Below are 21,586 nucleotides of genomic sequence, written 5' to 3' on the forward strand. Positions count from 1 at the left end.
TATGCCATGAATTCTTGAATATGTTCTTGAATTCACTCAAAAAAATGGGAGAATTTATCATGAATTGGAATTTCAGTCTCCAAGAAATAGATTAGGAGCTGAATTAGAATTTAGACATTTCAAATTTTAATTGAATTTGAATTTTGCATACTGCATGCTTTACAAGCTTGGCATTTTGGAATGTAATTAATGCACTTTGTGTTTTAAATTGACTGCACAATTTGTTTTAACTCATTTCAGCTTTTGTTCACAGTACATTGGTGCAGTATTTATGTCGGGTATGCTGTGTTGTACTTGCGTGTTGGGCAGGGTGCACACTTGTGATGCTGGTGCTACATTTGGTAATAGTGTTTGTACATGTGTGCTTGGTGGTGTACGTATTTGTGAAATGTTTTGTGTAATTTTACTGGTCACTGTTTGTTCTTGAGATTGTAACTTTTGGAGTTGTTCTGGATGGGAGCAACTGCTGGATGACATGTAAAACATCATGTATGTTGCTGTGGACAAGATTATATATATGTATATATGTGTGTGTGTGTGTAACATATAAACAGTATCTACAGCCTCCATAACACATTGTGTTACTACACGTAAGTAAGCAGCTAGTAACAGAAGTCATAGGTGTTAGGAGGTGGGGACTGAAGTGGAACCGAGATGCAGTCTAAAGAGGTGGGTCTTCAGTCTGCGTCAGAAGATGACCAGTGATTCTGCTGTTCTGACTCCCGTGCGAAGTTCATTCCACCACTGAGGGACTAGTACAGACAGGCATTGTGGCTGAGAGGAGCGGCCTCCTTGGTAAGGGACAGATTCTACTTCATCATCTTGAACATTGGGTAGGACTCACTGGTGCAACTCTCAGCTAGTTTCAGACTTATTTGATCGAGACAGTCTTTTGTTGCTTTAGATTTCGCTCATGTGATTCCACAAGGATTGATTCATGGAACCTTTCTCTTTTCTGTCTACATGCTACCTCTTAGTGGGGTAACCCTAAGGCATGATTTCCACTGTTATGCTGGCAATACTCAACTGTATATTTCAATGTTACCAACAGATGAAAACTAAATCACCCCCACAGAGAATTGTATGACACATATTCAACTATGCATGCCAAAGAAGTTGAGAAATATGAAGAAATCTAGTACCTCTGCTCACAAACACCAAAACTGAGGTAATGGATCTTGATGTTATTTTGGCTTCCAATTTGAAATTTCAATCCTGCATGAAGAAGTTTAACAAGCCTGCTTGTGTTTTTGGATCTGTGTGTTTTTTGATGCTTCCTTAAGCCTAAGTGACCACCAGGTTGAGGCTTTTGTGTTTGAAGTCACATAAATGTTTCTTTTGATTTATGCATAAATTTGCATTCTGTCTCATATATTTTCATTTTTACTTTTTTCCATTTTGTGTCTTCTATCTGTAACACACCTTGTGACAGAAGGTTAAAAGTTTATTTTTATTATTGTTTTCACCTAAGAGTCTTTGAATCAAGATTTTTCTTTACTTCTGAATGAGATTCTGTCTGAATGTTGACCATGGAAATGTTCCCTTTTCAATACAAATAGACGTAATGAACACAAAAATCATAATGTGTTGTCTGTGAACTTAATTTTATACTCTTTTTCTATCTAAATAGACATAAAATAGCTTTTTCACTGTCTTCTTAATCCCTATGAACCAGACTGAAGGGGACAAAATGAAGAAACCAAAGCTTCCAGGAGGTTAAGAACACCAATTCCATTCATTTAAAAAAAGACAATACAAAATCCAGACATTTTTTTTACATGAGCAATAACAATTTTCAAGTGCAAATACCATTATCGACTCTATGATAAACCATGGCAAACTCTTACTTAAAAAGGCAAAAAAAAAAAAAGGTTTGTGTGTTCAGGGTCTGGGGGAAGGGACTGGGGGTCTGTTCAGTTGCATGTGGGGGTGGAGTGTCAAACAATATTCAGGAGAAGGGAATAACAGCTAAAAACAAAGTACATATAAATACTAGAGGCAACATAAGAAAACTTGCTGAGTATTGGCTTTCCTCTGAACATTCAAAAGAATACAATGGGTGCATTCCTCTTGAACTGTCAGCTGTGGTAGTGGGTGCGCAAGACAAGGACAACTATTTGTGCCTCACTACTGAAACATCAGTCCTGGGGAGGCCAACACTTGTCTTTGTTGGAGCAGCAGCTGCACTGATCGCAGGCTTAAAGGTGATGTATTTGTTTTGGTGTGCTCCACCTGTATTTGTGATTGCTTCCGTATTCACCAATAAAACCATTATCCTGAGGAAAGCACTCAATGACACCTGGAAGACAGGAAAAACTGAAAAATAACAGGCAGTTTTATGTTCGAAGAGTGTGTCTAAACCATTATGTTGGGGTTGTTTCACAAACTGGCGTAAAATCTCAAATGCATTTATTTACATTTATACTGTTGATTCAATTTCTTGGGGGGGTGCAAGATTTACTTACTTTTAAAATGCATCCCACAAGCTAGTTGCTACATTTTAAAATTATCCCTAAGAATAAATTCTTTCAAAACATAAAATAATAACATTCCATTATACAGTTTTGGCAGGTTTAAATATTGTTCTTTTTTTCTGCTTGGAAAAGAACAACAAACGGAGTCTAAATTCATTGCACTTACACAACAAAGGTAGAATGACAGGTATTGATCTAGTGCACAAGATACAAACTTGTCCTGCCAAGGGGGCAGTCTTTGGAAGAGCTGGTTTTAATGGGACAGAATTTGAGATGGGGTGGGGGGTGTCTTTCTTTGGAATTAGGGAATTGGGGGGAGGGCAGTACATAATTTTAGGGCTGTGCTCAGGGGAAGTCAACCCTTGGCCTAAACCCTCGTCTAAGTCATTAATTAATTACAATATTCACTGAAAATAATAAAGCTGGTTTGCCCTTCACTGGGCATGAAAGAAATACATGTATATTCTCTCAGGTTTCTAATGAGACTGTCCTCAGTAACTTACCTGTGTACATGTGCCAGAACTGTGTACGAATGTCAGAACAGAATCGTTTCATCACTGTTTTCAATGCTGTGTCTTACAATGGTGTTTTTTTCCCTACAAACAACTTGGAAGGTTTCCTTCTGAGGAAAGGAGCCTAAAAAGACAAGGTAGAAGGACTGGGGACTGAAGTTTTAAAGTGACCTTCTGGTAAGCAGCGAATGCATGTCCAACAGAGATGTCTCTGCATCTCTCTTTCACAGTGCGGCACGCTCTCTGACGCTGCCGCTCTCTGCAACATCTGTCTCCGTTTCTTTTCCCAAGGATTCCATTTTTGCGTTTGAAAAAAAACTATATTTTTTGCTTTGATAAGTTAGTTAACTTGGAATATAAAATAATTGTTCTAAAAGTAAGCAACAGACAATAATACAATCTGAACAAACATAGAACAGATACAAAAATTAACTGTTTTAACAGCAATACCTTAAGAGATTGCTCTAAGAGCTCATAAAATTTGGCTTTGAATGTTATGAAATGTACAATATGAATTGGGGGGGAAAGCAATCCTACTTTAGGAGAGAACCTTAAGGGTCATAAAAAGTGATAGGATTGTTAAGTGTACATGAGGTGGAATTTGGAGGACCTGGAGCTGGAACTCAGTCATGCATTTCCTAAGTACCCACACTTATGTTAGCCAGTTAGTGGAAACTCAGGTTGGGGTTTCATCTCCAGGTTTTACCCAATGCCAGCTCATTCATCTTTCAATAAATTCATCACCCCCTCTGTGAATCTACCCTTAAGTGTCCGGTAACAAGGAAAAGGAAACACTTCGCTAATCCCATTCTCGCTAGTTAACCATGGCGTGTCCTTTAAAAAACTTTACCTTTCCTTGTTATTGCAATAACGGATAGGTGTGAAGGTAACAGTGGGCAGATCTGCAGATTCAAGCCCAAAGCTCGGAGGGAATTCATCTCAGGATGGAAAAAATAATGCAAAATAAAACAAACGAACAAACAAACATATAAACACAACATGAAGTGGCGATAAATATTCATACCGGGCACGAAAAGTCTTATCAAGTCAAAATGTGGCGTGCTTTGATGGGCGGTGCTCTGTTGGGAGTGACGTGTTAGAGGGCGGAGGAGGAAAAAAAAAAACAAAAAGCCAAACATGAAAGTCTGCATAGTGAAGTATGTTTTCAAAGCCATTGAAAAAGTAAAGTTCCTTTGTTGTCTTGTTGCTAGGAGCCCAGCAGGTGGGGGGGCGGGGCCTGGTGGTTGAGAGGTGTTGCCTGGGCCTACTTGTATGGCCGCAGGAATTCGGAGACTTTGCTGCTGATGAGGCGGATGAAGGACCGGGGCAGCATCTCGTTGGACTCTCTGGTGGTGTACTTGAAGTAGTTGAGAGGGTGGGCCAGCACGTCGAACAGAGTCTTTATCAACTTTTTATCCTGAAGGAAAAGAAACAACAGCACACACTTCATGCTTCAAATTGCTTTTTTGTGTGGCCTGTTCACCACAACCACCTTGTATGTTAGAGACACTCCCTTGGTTTTCTTTCTGTGAATAGGCTAATGTCTACCTGCAGATGGATTACTTTAAGTTTCAGGTCCGGGGAACACTAACTATTATTGACTTTTTTGCATTTTTCTCCCCTTTTCACCCCATGTGTAGCAGTTGCCAATTATGCACTAAGCTTCCTCACCATCATGGTGACAGTATCAAAAATCCACAGAGGATCATGGGGAAAGGCACGTGCTATCCTCCGATATACACACACAAACACACAGGTAAAAACTGTAGTAACTCCTTTATATGTTTAGTGGGTGAGTTGAGATGACTCAGACACTCACCTTGAGGATTTCTTGATGATTTTCAGAGGCATACAGCCTTCCATCCCTCACAATGTTCTCCACCAGCTGTTCATAGTCCTCTGGAACATAAGAAACACACACAACATTGACATCATTCAAAACAACATCAACCAACAGAACAAACACTGCTGTTTAATTTTTTTTTTACCACCATCCTTACCTGTTTAAATCAATCTGTACACAGAGTGAACTTCAACTGGCAAATATGTTGGAGAATAAAAGGATTCATTCGAGAGCTTTGATGAAGGGGAAGACTAGCACTAAAGCAAACTCTGTTCTTTTATTGCCACCTTGAAAGTGAAACATCACCACCATCAGGAAGAATGCAAAATGAGGCATGACTAGTGTATTATATTTATTGATAATATCTAGTTAATAATATCTGGGTTTTTTTTTCAGATCAAAACTGCAAAGGATTTTGCTTTGCTTTGTTAGTAACACAAAACATAACACAAGGAGCTTATGACCAACACAGAGATTACCCAGCTACTTCATGTCATCCTCACAGTGATTGTACTCCTGTTGAGTGAGTGTTAGGCGTTGGCTGCGCGGGGAGCCTGGCTGAGTGGGACGTACCATCGTAGGTGACGTAGGGGATCTGGAAGCCGCGGGCACTGTTGGCCTCGTTGGACTTGAAGTTGATCCAGAGGCGGCGGGAGCGTGCGGTGAAGGCGATGGGGCGCTCATACGTCTGGCACGTCTCATATGTGGTAATGGAGGTGGCTGACCCTGTGGGGGCGGCAGAGAGCCTGTAAAAATCACTGGCTGTCAATCACAGAAGGACCACAATCCAGCGTGGGTGCATCGACAATGAGGGGAGCTCTGTCAGCGGTCAAAGGGTCTTTGTCCTCAGTTCAGATTATTACAGATGACCAGTGTCTAAACCCTCCTTTCAAGATCATATGGCTGTCCTTCTGTGGTCTTGGAAAGAAGTGTGGAAGGAACCCAACAGGCCATGACCTGAAACAGTTTAAGACCTTTTCTCAGGTTGAACAGGTTGGACAGCTCTTTCTGTCATACTAGTCCAGAGGAAGCTGGCATGTCTAAAAATGGACAGTACATTCAGTAACCCTCTCAGACAGATAATAGTAAATGCACAAAATGGCAGCTGGTAATGACTGATTGGGCAGCCTTGAGTGGGTTCTGACACACTGGGTTCTTCTAGACTAGAAGAACAACTGGTTTCAACATCCTTTTCATCCTTTTGTTGTTTCCACTGTTTCCACTGTGGAAAAAATGCAATCTTCTAAGCAGGTATGTTATATTTAGCCACTTATTGTAGATAGAGGCAATTATGATGTGGCACACACAGTCAATCACAACTGCATACTTTTTGTGCTGTGTGAATGTATGCTCAAGGTGCTGCCATTTTAAACTGAGCTTAATTTGTGACAGCAACCACAAAGAAATAGAATTACTAGAATGGTTATGACTCATTAAAAGATGGAACCTACAACAGAACTGTACTGTATAGGCTGAAATCAGCATGTTTCAAATGACGGGTAATTTTGTCTGGAATGAAGGGGTGTGTTTACTCACAGTTCTTCCTCATGACCAACACGTCTCCGCACTCGTCCTCGGAAGGCAGGAATATCTCGGGCACCACGATGAGGATCTTGCGTTTGGGTGGAGGGTTGATGTTCCAGGTGCACTCCACATTGGCTGGGTAGTTGCCAGGGTAGTTGGGCGACTCGATGTAGCCCGTAAACTCTCCCATCTCTCCCCCACACTCCCGGTCTGCAAAATACACGCACGCATGCAGACACAGATGTAATGAGATATCCAGTATGTTAATTGCCCAACTATATCCATGCAAACTCACACAGTGCCATAGCGTGATCCTGAGAATATACACAGACATGTTTTTCAGAGAAGCAAAGACCCTATATTACAATAACCTATCGAGCTGTGGTACTTCATTCTTACCTTTTTGTATAGCACTTGAGGGGTACTATTATTGCACTGAATGATTGTTACCTGACACTGGTAGCTCTTATTAGTTATAACTGTATGAGCACATACTCTGAATTTTAGTATGAAGTAAGGCACCAGTTGCTGGAGCTGTGTGATGTACCAGTGCTTATTTGAAGCCTGTTTTCTGATAACATAATATGTACCTTTGCTTTGTAAGTTGGTCTGGATAAGAGCATCTGCCATGTAACAATATGTAAAGTGTGAGTCCTCTGAAAGAAGCCAGTGAGTGCCAGCACAGGCTTGAGGCTTGAGGTGGAGTGCAGGCTCAGAGACACCCACTTTTGCACTGGGAGACAGAGGTGGCGCCGTCGAAGTCTGTGGTGGTGTTCCCGGGACAGGAGATGCAGTAGTTCTGCCGGAACTCGGTCTGGTAGGTGCCAAGAGGACAGCGGATGCAGCGGTGCACTGTGGTGTTGTAGTAATGGCCAGGAGAGCACTGGACTGCAGACACAGACAAGCACACACACACACACGCACACACACATACACACACGCACACACAAGCATGCACACATACGAGCACACACACACACGGACAGAGGAGTAAGTGTGTGTAATCACAACAGGCTAGCTTGCTGTTCAATGGGAATGTTAGAACGTCCTTTATAAGGTTCTTGCTCATTTATGAATACTTTTCAGATGTAACAGTTAAATCACTACAAGCTACAGGCTTGATTCCTTTGCCATATACCATGGTTGTAATGGAAAAGCCACTAGCCATTAGCCACTGTTGTAACTGCAAGTCATTAGAGTCAGTGGATGGTTAAATTCAGAATTCTGTTCAAAGCATTAACTTTTATTTCAGTTTTATATGGTATGGCTTGTTTTGCCTGATCAGTACTTTAAGCTGTCCATATATCATGTTCAAATAGTAAGACCAATTAATGACCAATTAGCCATTATGAAACAGCTCATGAGATGCTGACTGAATCCTCTGTGTAAGCATTCTGAGAAGGTAGTCATTAGAGGTACAATCTCTGTGTAATGGTGTGTTAGTAATCCCGGGGTGATCCTTACCTTTGGCCTCGCAGTCGTGGAAGGAGCTGGCCCCCTCCCGCTTGGTGCTCAGACCCCCCCCGCAGGGGAAGCAGAGGGTCCGTCCCGGGTCAGGCTGGTAGGAGCCCTGCGGGCATGGCTGGCAGGGTTTGAACCCGTCGCTGGAGTAGTACCCTGTTGGGCACTGACCTGTACTCGGGAGAGTGGAAAGGGCACACTCTGCTCAGTTTGGTAACTTGTAACATTCCTCCTGTTCCTGACTCACAGCAACTGGGCAATACAGGCAATACAGTGGGCACTTACAGTTCTGCTGTGGTATACAGTGTCATCTTTTGCTATGTTTATTTTAACCTTCTGCACTTGATTTGACTTAAATAATCATACGATTTACCTTGATGTTACTAAGAGGACATCAAGGTCAATCCAGACGAGCTGGACAATTAATTAGAACACAGTGTCACTGTTTGGAATTTACATTTAAAAACATTTAAAACCAGTCCTGGACCCCACACTCACATTATACATGGCATTTCAGTGGCACAGAAAGCAAGTCAGTTATGAGTGGCACCTCTGTCAAAATACTACTACAGAAGCACTACTGATCACTGAGGGAGAAACAGTGCTACCTATGGGCGGTGAAGCGTACCTGCGCAGGAGGTGATGTTGCGGGCGCCGGTGGGGCCGTGCCCGTCACTACCTGGGCACAGGTCGCAGGCCAGCTGCCCCTCCTTCTCCTGGAAGGTGCCCGGCGGGCACAGGACACAGCGCTCCTGCTCGCCGTGGTAGTAGGACCCGGGCGGACATCTGACTGAGAGAGCAGCCAGGGGGGACCGGTTACAGCGCTGGACAAGCATGCACCCAAACAAGCACACACGCACACTCACCCAAATAGTAATCCCATAGTAACCTAGCCCTGTTTTACATACAGTAAAGTCCAAGCCAGTCTAAGCCAGGATCGGTAAATTCTCATTGTTACTATTTATGCAGAAATACACACTTATATAGTAATACAGTTCTGTTTTACATACAGTAAAGTCCAAGTCAGTCTAAGCCAAGATTGCTGAATTCTCATTGTTAGCATCTACGCAGAAATACACACTCGCATAGTAAACTATCCCTGCCTCAACATACATGGAGGAAAGTCCAGGCTGGGCACACGTGTATGTGGCATCTCGTCCGCCGCGCCAGGCTCTCTTACCACAGCGGCCGCTGTCCTTCTCCCTGCCCGGGCCGCAGTTCTCCTGCCGCTCGGCCGCCTGCGGCAGCTTCTGCGCCACCTCGTACTCCAGCCCCGCCACGCGGATCAGGAAGCGCTCCTGGTTGATGGACTTCTTCAGGGCCTTGATGTAGGACTTCACCTGCTTTTCCATGCGCTGCCGCAGGCAGCTAAGGTTGCAGCTTCCTGTTTTGGGCCACGGGGGTGTAAATGTGAGAGCCGAGCCAGCGACCAGGCGCACCTGAACTGGCCCTCGCACTCTGAGGCTTCCACAGAGCAATTCAAGAGGTAATGTAAATGAACCGACAAAATCAACAGACCAAGCGGTCAGTGACGGAGTGGACTGTCATGTCTTACTCTTGGAATGTGTCTCCTTGTAACAAAACAGAACTCTTTACAGTATTATTGTCTGTGTATTTGTGTTTGTTGGTGTGTTTGTGTGTGTATGAACACTTTAGTCGAACAACCTGAATAACTCCCTACTACTACCTCTGATAACGTGTTATCATTCTGGCACAAAGAACTACCCCCTAGGTAGGTACTACCCTACTTGACATGCTAAACACGATCTCTGGGAGAGTCAGATGGCAGAGGGCCAGGTGATCAGGCTCACCTGTGGTGTCCCCCGGCTTGACCTCGGCCTCCAGCTCCAGGGTGATGCGGGTCACCTCCTTGCTGGCGGAGTTGCGGGCACGCCGGCCTTTGGCCTTCTTGGAGGAGTCGCACTTGAGGTTGACGAAGGTGACCAGGCAGTTACTGCAGGGCTGCGCGCCACCTGGGGGGGACAAACACATGCCCATACACACAAGTGTGAGCACAGGTACCAGTGCAGGGTTCCAGTGGGAGAGGCTGATGCAGGCCTTTGGCAGTGCACCATCCTGTGCTTGTGGGACATTGCTGTTGAACCCTTATGTTAGATACTTAACACGGGTTGCCTCAGTGAATATCCAGCTGCACAAACGGATGAAACGTAAACTGTGCAAGCCACCCTGGATAAGACCATCTGGCGAGCACATGTTATGTAATGTGGTTCTTCAGCAGGACAACTGCTGAACCAAAACGGCCAGTAAAAAACTCAAAATCACTGCTGTCCATTCAGGAAGGGGCAGAACATCAGAGCAACAACGTGAGAACAGTGTCTGCCACCCAGACCGGGCAGCCTGGCAGCGCCTGTTCAGGCTCACGCCTGCCCCGCCTCACCTGGCCCGAGCGTGCGCCCCCCCTCGTCCACGCGGCCGCGCAGCTTGGGGTGCAGGTGGCACTTGGCGTCCTTGATCTTGAAGGACGCCGTCTGCTTCACTGGAGGCGCCAGAGTCTCTACAGGCAAACATTGTGGGCGTTGATTGGTCAAAAAGTTCAAACTGATTTGCACCTACCCAAAACTGATCCTACCCTATATGGCTACCTAGCTTTTAATTACTATAAGCATTCTCTTAGTATCATTTGTGTATGGCCATTAATGACACCTGTGTAAATGTGCATGACTGAAGATGAATTTCAGGCTTGCATTTGAGGCCTTACTGTTAGATTGTCATTACACATGATTTCATGGCTGTTGTTTAAAACAGTTCTCAACTTACTAAATGAAATTTGTTACAACCGCAGTGTGAGGAAATTTCATTACTTTCTATTAGAATATTCTGCAATATTCTTTCTTCTACACACATGGGCAGATGATTTTCATAGATTAAGACCACTGAAATGCTATTAATATTTGAATAATTGAAAAGTATTCAGTATCAGAGCACTACAGAGTAGTATCAGAGTATCACTACTGTTACAACTCTGGAGTAAAAAATGTGCCACCGAAACTGTAATATGCATTTTCTCTTATTACTGTTGGCCAGTGCAGCACATGGTAGTGTGAAGACAACAGCAACATGGCTAAATGAGTTCTGGTTTTAGTGCAGGTGAACGGATCAGTGGTACCTATGCAGCTCTGGCTGCTGCTGGAGTTTAGTCTAGCAGGAGTTTTCCCTCTCAGGATTGGGATTCCACAGCTTACGCTGTAACTGTTATCAGATTCTGCAACAGCAAAAACACAGATAGCTCACCTGGGGAGAGGTTCTGACCTATGGAAAACACTACATCCTATATGGAAATCAAAATCAAGCACGTACCAGTTTCATCAACAGGGCATATTTCTGCATATCAATAAGACCATGTGATTTAGTCACCTACCTGCTAGATAGTGAGCCTTAGAGGCACAAGTGAGGGAGCAGCTCTCTTTCTTTCCATTTTTGCTGCAAGTCAGGGTTGCCTTGGGAGACACTAAATTGGACGGACATTTCACCAGCTCTGAAACACACACAAACACACACACGCATTCAAATGAAATTAATATAATTAATACTACATATGTGTGTATTCAGTCACAACTTGCTTGGCACAGTCTGCTATTAGCTTATTTATTTTTGTAATCAGGTGCTACGAATGGCAGAAAGACAATTCATACAGTATGTGCTAGCATCTATGCCCCTGGATACCATCATGTGATTGTTCACTATAGCCACTAGATGTCAGTGTTGCTCACATACCAATGCAGTCTTTCTTGTTCCAGTGCAGTTTGTATCCTGGTGGACAGGTACAATCGTAGCTTCCTAGTGTGTTGACACAGCCGAACTTACATCCCCCACGGTTAATACTGCACTCGTCAATATCTATGTAGGAAGAGACAAAGAGGCACTGTCAAAATCATGCACACACACACACACACATACATGCGCGCACGCACATACACACACACACATCTTCATGTGTATGTTGCACAAGGTCTTATTTCAACATCATTTCAACTGGCAGAAGGAAAAAGTTTTCGCAGCATCTGATAAATTAAAAATTTATACGGGGGGAGCTGTTTTGACACACCAATCCCTTCAGAATACAGGTCGAAATCATCAATGAGACTGTTCTCATTGCACTTTGGAGAAACATTCACTCTCACTCCATTGAGGGGCTACAGAAGGACAGCTGAGTCACTCCCAACAGGATGTTTACAAAATGTTCACCGCTCCTCTTTTAATAAACCTTATTGCATGTGATTAAATATTGTTGATCTAATTAAGGATGCACAAAACAGCGCTGAGAGGGAGAGAGAGGGAGGGAGAGAGTGCAAACCAGAGAGATCCTGACAGCGCTTTAATGAACACCGTTTCCAGGAGGCCCGTTCACTCAATACCGTCAGCGATCAGAACCTCATGGCAAGATTAATGTGTGTTTTTGGTAATTTGGGCCGATTGCTTATTTGAAGTCTCGTCCAGGACACGTGGTATCACCGCCGCGCGCTTCCTCTCCGCTGAACTTTGTTTCCGCTCCGGTCTGGGAAAGACGCGGTGCTTGGGAGAGAGGAGTAAATTATGATTACATTTTAATATGGCGCTAAACCACTTAAGCCACACTCCCAGCCAGATGGGGCCGGCTAACAACCAAAACGAGAGGACGGCTTAATTAGTGTTAGACGCGGGACACGGCGTCAGAGCCAGGCGACTGAGGCTGGCTCTGGTGATTGATGATGAGGCCCGCTGACAGAAAATACCGTTGCTCTCCTTTCCATATTCCTCTGTGGAAAACAGAACATGCCTCGGAGCGCAGGCGAGCGCGAGGCGGAGATGTGCGGCGTTATTGAGGGGCTTGTTTACCGCACAACGCCGTTGCCCTCCATTTCAGTTGTATTAGTCTTGCTAATGTACCACGCATGGAACGTTCCGCGCTCTAAATCAAAAAATCCATTTGTTATTTGGAGACAGAGAGAGAGAGAGAGAAAGAGAGAGTGAGAGAGAGAAGGAAAGGTGCCCTTCTGGCTGAATAAGAGACCCGTCTGCCAACTAATGCGTTATTTTTTTTCCTGTCTTTCGCCCGAGATTTGAACACCCTTGGGCCTAAACCTTTGACGGCCCTTCTCCCACTCGCTCACTCCGTCGCTGTGCACTCCGAGGGGCAGGCTCATTTATCTTCGCCTGGGAACATTAGTAGGGCAGAGGGAGGAGAGAAACCGAGAGAGGGGGGGGAAAAAAAAGCAAACGGACCGGGATTGACACCGGTACTGACCTCATGTATCAAGCGCACACCTCGTCAATTGTTTGCACTTGCTATTTCTGTTGCTGTCAAGGGCATTCGTCCAAGTCGGAGGCAGAAATGAATGAGAAAATAAGCTTTTTCGTCTGGCGGCTGCGTTTTCTATAAGCGCCGTTACCTGTCACTGCTGCGTTCCTCGGTTCAGACTCCTGGTTTCATCATGGGTCTGGCTAGGCTACTCAAGGCCCTGGAGTCAAGGGCAGCCGCAACAGGCTGCTTACCAAAAGGACTGAGGGAGAAGGCCCAGAAAATGTGTAACGTTGTTGCCATGTGTTTTGCAACATTTCACAAAAGTTATCTAAAGGCCCTACAACAGCACAGCACGTACTGTTCCACACCACAGTACACTGGTAGTTTACAGGAATTTCTAGGAAATACTTAATTTCAATGCTTATAATTTGTAGGAGATGTTGAGAGACATGGCTCGTACTCCTATGACCGCATGCTTCATTCATGGGGAATCCTGCTGAGTTCAGACAACACATGCAGCCGGGACACACGTTATGCAACACCTGTGTAGAGCAGGTAGGGCAGTGCTTAGCGGCAGAGGCAGTCCAGGCGGTGATCCCCCTGCTTTGTGGAGAAGCCCTGACACGTCTGAGCTGTGGCTCCCCCGGTCTAATTGAGGTCACCCGGGGTGAAGCCATTGTTTGGCCAGTGCCACGGCCCCTGAAGTGCGAGCGCCCATTTTCTTCGGCTGATAAGCCGCTGGTCGGGAAAATAAACTGTGATCCGCTCCTGCGAGAGAGAACGTGAGGGGAGCTCCATAAATCTGAGGGTTATCTAAGAGTTCCGACAGGCGCAGACAAGCCAAGAGGGGGTGGAGTGGTCATCCATCACCAGCGCTCCCCAACAATGGCAAAGCTGCCTTCACACACTGCTTTTTCCTGCTCCTCCTCTGCGCACGCTCATGGACACATGCACACACACACACACACACACACAACACACATACACACACACACAAACACACACACACATGCACATACACGCACACACATACACACACGCACCCACACACACATGCACACAGCCTACACAATGTATGGACGCAACTTTTATTCTTCATATTTACTACTTTCCACATTTTAGAATAATAGTAAAGACATCAAAACTATGAAATGGCACAAAGCAGCCAAAATATTTTTAAATTTTTTTTTTATTTTCTCATTCATTCATACCTAATTCAACTTCACTATTTATATTTATCTAAGAAACAAATTTCAAGCATTTAAGTCTTTAGATCAAAATATCTTTGAAAACATGTTTCCCATTATCTTAATTAGGTGTGTCCAAACTTTTGACTGGTACTGTATGTTCTCATACACACGCTCACCCACATGCATGTATGTATGTACACACACACACACACACACTCTCTCTCTCTCTCTCTCTCTCTCTCTCTCTCTCTCTCTCAGACACACACACCCAAACACATATTACATTATTGTTATTTAGCAGACACTCTCATCCAGAAAGACTTACATAGGTTATAAGCAACTTACATAGGTTACATAGGTTGTGTGTTTAGATACGTAAGTATCTACATACATATCTACAAACACAAATGCTCATACAGACAAACACATACACACCCTCTTCCAAACTGCACACATGTACCCACATTTATGCTCTCTTTATCACACATATACATAAAAAACATACATACACACACTTTCTCGCACACACACATATATACAAACATACAAGAAACACACAGACACACACACACACACACACACAGACACACACTGACACGCACGCACGCACACACTGACACACATGCACACACTCACTCACGCAAATGCAAAAGCTGTTGCCTTGCATGCACCTACTGACAAATGTTGCCTGCACACAACCTTTCATCACCCTGTCCTTGATTCCACCAAACTTAGCACTCTAAAAGCAAACTTAGCACTTAGCAGCGATGTTTTCAACAGCTATCAATACCTGTCACCTCACTTCCCACCGAAACACATTCCTCAGTTCACACATGCCCCCCTTGCATATGGGAGGCCAAACACACAGCAGCAAGGGGTGATCGCTGCAGTGGATCTTGGAGCAGGGCAGCTCCAAAGGGAACACCCCCCCTGGGTTTTCTGGGTCACCACAGTGTTGACTGATAAAGCTGTCTGATCAAGGTGGCTAACGCTCTGTGCCACACGGCACTGACCAGGTGACAGGGGCCTGACCCGAACTGTCAGATACGCACATCGTCTCCTGTAAAGGGCTGCCCTGCTAGCACACAAATCTCAAAACCACTGCTGAGATTTTGTGTCCGAAATGTTGTTGGTGCCCTTCAGTCCTCACTGTCCCATTGTATCCACCTCTAGAGTTTCTAGCTGTGATATGCGCCCGAGATGCCGGCGAACGGACATGATTTCATAAGGAAGAGAGACAGAAGCCGGGTGATTGATGCCTCTTATAAAGGGTGGCCGTGGCTTCAGAGGGTGCAATAAGAGCTTTATGTCCAGGTTGTTTATTTCCTCTCCCTCCCCTGTGGCTAGAGGCCCAGGTGAATGTGAATTACGCCAGCATCCCGAGCGGAGCTTCTAATAAAAACGCAGGGTCCCCGATTCACCGTGCGGAGACATGGGGCAGCCTGGGACAGACGCTACCTCATATCAACACTAACAGAATGTCACGTCTTACTTTTTCTATTTTTAAATATTTATATTTCTATTTGTCTAAGAAACCAATTTTCAAGCATTTCATGATAAGTCTTTAGATCAAAATGTCTGAATGCATGTTTCGTGTTATCTTGATGTGTCCACACTGTTGACTGTATGGTGTCTGCCAGATGACATGGTAATGGGTAGCACTGACGGCAGGCTGTGAGCTGCGCAGAGGCAGGCGTGTGCCTGCGATGAAGGATGCGCAGACACACGCAGAGAGGACAGTTACAGAGTTCTTCCTGTCGTGCTGGTGAGGGCCTGGCAGAGGGGCCCTCAGGGGGTCTGCAGGAGACGGCGGATTCCCAGCCCCGCTACGTGGCGCATCAAAGGCGCCCGCCGCACCGATGCGCTCAGACTCGTCTCCGCCGGTCTGCCCCGCGGTCCTGGAAATGGGAGACGACCTCCCACCTCCCGCCGTTGATGCTAATGTGGCCAGGGACGCTTCCGCCAGCCCACGCCCTCACCTCAATCACCCTCACCGCACAAAGGTGTGCGCGCGCTCGGGCCTGCCGCTTTCGACCCCGTCACAAGCTTCACAGACCCCACAGAGATCCTCGCTCACCTCTGTGGGATTCCGCTTGCGGCTTCAGGCAGGAGGGGTGGGTGGTAGGAGGTGCTGTAACAAGCTTACAGTGATAGAGAGCTCACAGACAGAGGACTGCTGGCACACATTCACAGGGTTACTGGGGCCGGGAGGGCACAGAGGAGGTGCACAGTACACAGAGTGCCTTTCGTCATGGGTAGAGATTTGGTAGGGGTAAAGAGGCATAGTGGGCCTTTTGGCACTGGCAGAAAGGTATAGTGGACTTTTTTGCATAGAGAGTAGAGAGAGTGTAGTGGGCCTTTGTCAGGGGTGAAGAGGGTAAAGTAGGACTGCTGGTGCTGGTAGACAGGGTGGAAGGGTAAGAGTAGGAGGGTGCAGCTCACCTCCACAGTGTGCTAGGCCGTACAGCACGTAACCCTTGTGGCAGAAGCACTGGAAGCTGCCCGGGGAGTTGACGCAGGAGTGGTCACAGGCTCTGTCGAAGGAGCACTCATCGATATCTGTGGAGTCCCAGTGAGAGAGACAGCGAGAAAGAGGGAGAGAGAGAGAGAGAGAGAGAGAGAGAGAGAGCGAGAGAGAGAGAGAGAGAGAGAGCGAGAGAGAGAGAGGGAGAGAAATGAGAGATCACTCAACAGCAGGGGTGTTGGGGCCAGGGTGAACAGTGTTTAGCACACCCACCGTAGCGTGAGGCAGCCAACACCCACACTGAGGATGGAAACAATTCGCATGCAGGTGGTTTTGGCCCGCCCTGCCGTCTCATTCCCCCATCACTTCAGGTGAAGGACACTGTCTGCACTCCTCTCCCAGTTCAGCTCCGGTGCGCAAAAACCCCAGACAATCCCTATTCTTTCCTGTGCCTATTATAATGACTGCATTATGGAGGAATAATGAAGTAATTATGGTATCGTGGTGGAGCTGGGGGAACAGAGACAGACATGGCATGCCAACAGATCTCTGGGAAGGGGGGGCAGTGAGAGCTACCAGTGAGAGCTACCCAGCTTTGATGTTGGGGCCCTCTGGTCCTCTCTCTCCCGGCCCAGTTAAGTGCAGGTCCAATGGGCCAGCAGGAACCTGAGAATGGGGCTGGCCCTGGGCCACAGTAATTAGCAGCACAGAGGCCTGAGAGAATGCCAAGGGCCCATCCTCCTCAGAGATTATAAGTCCTTCTTCTTCTACTGTTTCTCAATTTGCCAGGGCCCGTCCCTCTACTGCCGGTCACTGCAGTGCTTTTCCATTCCTGTCACGTCAAAAGGCCCCTTTATCTCTCTGGAGGACCTTGCCCAGAGTTTCATATGTACATATTAACATTTTCGGGGTCTCTCTGTTCCCCTGTTCTTCTGGAGCCGTATGGAAATAATCTGCCGGGGAAAGCAGTCCCGCTTATCTAGGAATGTGGTGGAACGCGAAACCGGTTCGGGTCACAGATCTGTCTGTCCACTACTACCCAACCGCCCGCCCCCCCACCCCAAACCCTGACCCCCGCTCTAAATGGCTTTGACTAATTCGACTTCTCCTTGCAAGTTTCTTGCACAACACACTGCTCTCCCATCAGACCCCTGCCAGATGGGAGAAAAATAACCTTAATGGCTCCCATGGCCCATTTGCATGGGTGTCTATCCCAGGGTCGACCTGCATCTACCAGCAGCCCTCCGCTGGGGAGTACAACGCTGAGAGGAAGAGATCAGGGATGAGAACCGGGCTCAGCACTATGGGCTCTTAAAGCTTCTTCTGACACTATTTTGGTATAATTTCTGCCAACCTAGGACAACACAACTCTGTGGAACACAGAGAGCTCATAATTACAGAACAGCCCAGCTTCTTTGCTGTCTCTCACTGCAGTTACAGAGAGGAGATTGCATCTGCCGTGACCCATCAGTGACTTCAGAGCCTGACTTTCAGAGCTCTGAACCTTCACCTACTTCACAATGTCATCACCAAACAGATCATCTGCAAGGACATAATAAAGCTTTCAATGGTATGGAATTACATGTAAATTAAAGGAAAGCTGCACCACTGGAGATAAATTGTTTACCGTCACGGGAAAATACCAGCTTTCCAAAGATCTGAGTATGAGCTCTTTATCACAGCTGCCCCAAATTGTGTCTTCTAAGCCTTGTGCAAGTGCAACCCCACCCAAACCCATTACAACTCATTCTGCATGAGGTCCTGGGAACACATATGTATACACGGACCTGCGCGCACACACACACACACACACACACACACGCACACACACACACACACAGAAACCTATTTACATGTCTGCCTATTCCGTTCTCAAATTTAATTTTGGATGGCTTAAAAAGACAACAGGAGTTCCGGCTTGGCAGGCTCCTGTGAGCGCACTTCCAGATAGTTAAGCGGCGATCGCTGCAGATTAAAAGCTCACTTAGCGATCGGTTTTCAAAGAGCAGACAGGATGTCTTCACTGCTCGAGGTGAAAATGAAAGGTGATGTTCAAAGTTTCAGGACGGCCGCAAAGCTTTTCATTACAAGGAATTGGCAAATAGAGGCAAGAGACACTCTACTCAGGAGGATATACGTCAGCTCTCCTACAAAGACACCCACCTCAGCGACACCCTCTCTTGACAGGGGTAGCCCAAGTGTCTCCTTTGGCCCGTTCTCTCTAAATACCTGCTCTCTGGGTCCTCTCCTTACTTCCTGTAGCTTCTCCTATCACTGCAGTGTAGTGATGATGCAGTTTGTTCCTTTGTTTGGCCCCCTCTGATACTCTGCTTTCCTCTCAGATTTCAGTGTGTCTATAGGACATCATCTCCTAAATGTATTCCCCCGACCTTAAATGTAACCTTAAGAAATCCAACCTGTTAATTCCAGCCACTCCTCCATACCCTTGTTATGACCTCTCTGTCTCCCTGGGGTCTTTTCCTTTCTCTCCTTCCCACTTTAGATGCCTCCGTGTCTACTTCTCAACATTGCGTCTCGGATTCTGTGCCACTTTGCATGCGTCTCGTCAGGGTCATTACTCCGGATCGCTGCCGTGTGTTTCTTTCCTGTCATTTGCTCTGTATTGCAATTCCCGCTGCTTGCTGTGTATTCCCTCTGCCTCGCTGCCCTCATGCGACTCCGCGGGCGAGATTTCCGCCGCGCAAATTTGCTTGGAAACCTGCGCCGCTGCAATGCCACCTGCAATGTCACCTGTCCTGCCTCTCCTCCTAGATCTTTATCATTTCTCCTTCCTCTCCCTCGTTCCACTGACATCATCATCTCCTCGCTCGCGTCCCTCTCCTTCTGCTTGTCAGCTTCAATCTTCCTCTTCCCCAGCTCCCCGGCGGCTGAGTGAACTGCCTGCACAATCGCTTATACCCTCTCATCATCTCCATTTCCCATAATGCTGCTGCGCTGTATTTTCCCTGCTCCTTCTTCAGCGATTACAGCCTCAGTTATTATCCTGACTTTACTTCACGCTTGTATCACTCTAATAAGCCACGCGGATTTCTCCTGGGCCGTCATTACTCCTTGGGTTTATTTTTAAACTGTGCTGTTATAAATTTCCCGCAGATTCACCATGATTGAATTTTAACGTATTGGTTCCTGACAGTTTACTCACATGTTATTCGCATTGTGTTTCTTTAATTCTTTATTTCAGCGTCCGCTAGATGACATCCAGGCTAGCCCGCGCACAGCGAAGCCATTCCTCTGCCTTTCAAGTCCATCTGGCTTTCATAATGAAAGATGGTGCATTAAAGGTGTAGCTCTATTTTGTTATATAAGAATTTATGCATGCCAATATTTCACAAGAGACACATATCTGTGTATTCCCTTGCCAAGTTTGCTGTAGAGGGAATATAACATAAATTACCCAATTACACAGCGGAAGCTTTAAAAGGGGGTCTTCCCCCTGCTTCGTGCTGCTGAAGACAGCGCAAGATTAAGGAGGTTTCAGCAGACATTTGTGGTCTCGCCGTGCGGCACATGTAGACATGTGTTCCATATGTCTGCGCGCTGTTTCGGTGCTCATTATCCCCGCAGCTGTTCATGCGACAGCACATGCACTGCGGAGGCTTCCCCCGGCTCTCTGCGTGTCACCTTGGGACGTTAGTTAAGGCGGGGAACGCGGCGCTAGGCTGTGACTTTGACTCTGGCCCTGAGGCGGCCTTACAGGGGGGACTGGAGCTTTGTGTCGCATGCTGCGTTCCACCGGGGGACTGCTTTCTCAAAGCTATGCTCTTTATTTTCCTGCAGGGTGTGTGTGTCTGTGTGTGTGAGGGGGTGGGTGTTAGAATACTGAACTTAATGAGCATTATGTGCTTGTAAAGTGATTTTATAGGGTGAATACGAGAGTACGTGCGTGAATCTCGACACCGAAACCTAGTGTTTTGTGAAGTAACTCGTCCATGTGTGCTGTTTTCACAGCTAGCCCAGCACGCTTTACCCAGCGCTTGTACCCACTCGCAGAGGTGCACCGAACCCCGCCCCCTCCCGGACGCGCCGCTCTCACCACATGGGCAGAGCCGTGGAGCCTTCCAGCGGCGGCGCTGGGGCGTCCTCCAACTCGCGCCGGGCACGCCTCGTTAACAGCAGGTTGCCGGGGGTAATGAACCTGGATTACAGAGCGGCGGATGGCAGAGGGCCTGCTTGCTCCCAGCCATTCGCACAGACAGGCGGGGAGTGGCCCTGAACAGGCCGGCCAGAACACAGCGCTCCGGGAGGGGGGGGGGGGGGGGGGGGGGGGGCACTGTCACGTCACGTCGCTTTAGGGTTACAGAAACACTGCGAGAGTGCTGTGTGTCAGTGTTCTGGTAATGTTAATCTCCAAGATTCCGGTGAGGGAGAAGCTGGTTGGAGCAAAGGCACCAGAAACTAGGTACGCTGTAAAAATATGTGGACAAATCAAATTGCAATAAAAAAAGCGTGTGTGTGGGGGTAGGAGAGGGAGAACTTTTATGATGTTTGGCTGACTTTGATTCCTAGAACAGGGCCACTTACTCTATATAAATGTTAAAATGACTCCCCTGCCCTTACGTGAAGAAATCAAAATCAACCGCTGTGCCGGGAACTGCGGATATGACATTCCGTTGCGGTCGGCTGAATAATTCAGCATCCCTGGGACACAGAGCTAAGACGCAGCAATGAAATTCATCTACAGTGACGTCCCCGCCGGGGGTTCAGAGGGATACACAGGGATGTGCTGGGATGAGCCCAGGAGCCCGAGATCTCGAGGTTTTGTTTACCTGGCAGGTGGGGTGAGGTATGCGGGGGGGGGGGGGGGATGTGGGGGGGTGAGACTTGCGGCCAGAGTACGTGCGATATGCCACGAGGG

At 46.7% G+C, this 21,586-nt stretch overlaps 1 protein-coding gene across 2 annotated transcripts in view; it reads right to left on the reverse strand.

Annotated features, from left to right (window-relative positions):
- Positions 1–3,477: 3,477 nt before the first annotated feature.
- scube3 (signal peptide, CUB domain, EGF-like 3) overlaps positions 3,478–21,586 on the reverse strand; it is a 93,194-nt gene continuing 75,085 nt past the window's right edge. For both annotated transcript variants that reach the window (XM_036533145.1, XM_036533144.1), the window contains 14 exons: positions 16,689–16,805; positions 11,550–11,672; positions 11,194–11,310; positions 10,942–11,037; positions 10,213–10,329; positions 9,626–9,787; positions 8,995–9,198; positions 8,443–8,604; positions 7,818–7,985; positions 7,080–7,241; positions 6,366–6,563; positions 5,403–5,555; positions 4,806–4,885; positions 3,478–4,403 (listed from right to left, as the gene is read on the reverse strand). In XM_036533145.1, the coding sequence (XP_036389038.1) occupies positions 4,251–4,403; positions 4,806–4,885; positions 5,403–5,555; positions 6,366–6,563; positions 7,080–7,241; positions 7,818–7,985; positions 8,443–8,604; positions 8,995–9,198; positions 9,626–9,787; positions 10,213–10,329; positions 10,942–11,037; positions 11,194–11,310; positions 11,550–11,672; positions 16,689–16,805 (2,012 nt within the window). In that variant the 3' untranslated portion in view covers positions 3,478–4,250. The remainder of the gene's footprint in view (positions 4,404–4,805; positions 4,886–5,402; positions 5,556–6,365; positions 6,564–7,079; positions 7,242–7,817; positions 7,986–8,442; positions 8,605–8,994; positions 9,199–9,625; positions 9,788–10,212; positions 10,330–10,941; positions 11,038–11,193; positions 11,311–11,549; positions 11,673–16,688; positions 16,806–21,586) is intronic.

Source organism: Megalops cyprinoides, chromosome 7 (genome assembly GCF_013368585.1).
Source record: "Megalops cyprinoides isolate fMegCyp1 chromosome 7, fMegCyp1.pri, whole genome shotgun sequence".
NCBI classification, from domain to species: Eukaryota; Metazoa; Chordata; class Actinopteri; order Elopiformes; family Megalopidae; genus Megalops; species Megalops cyprinoides.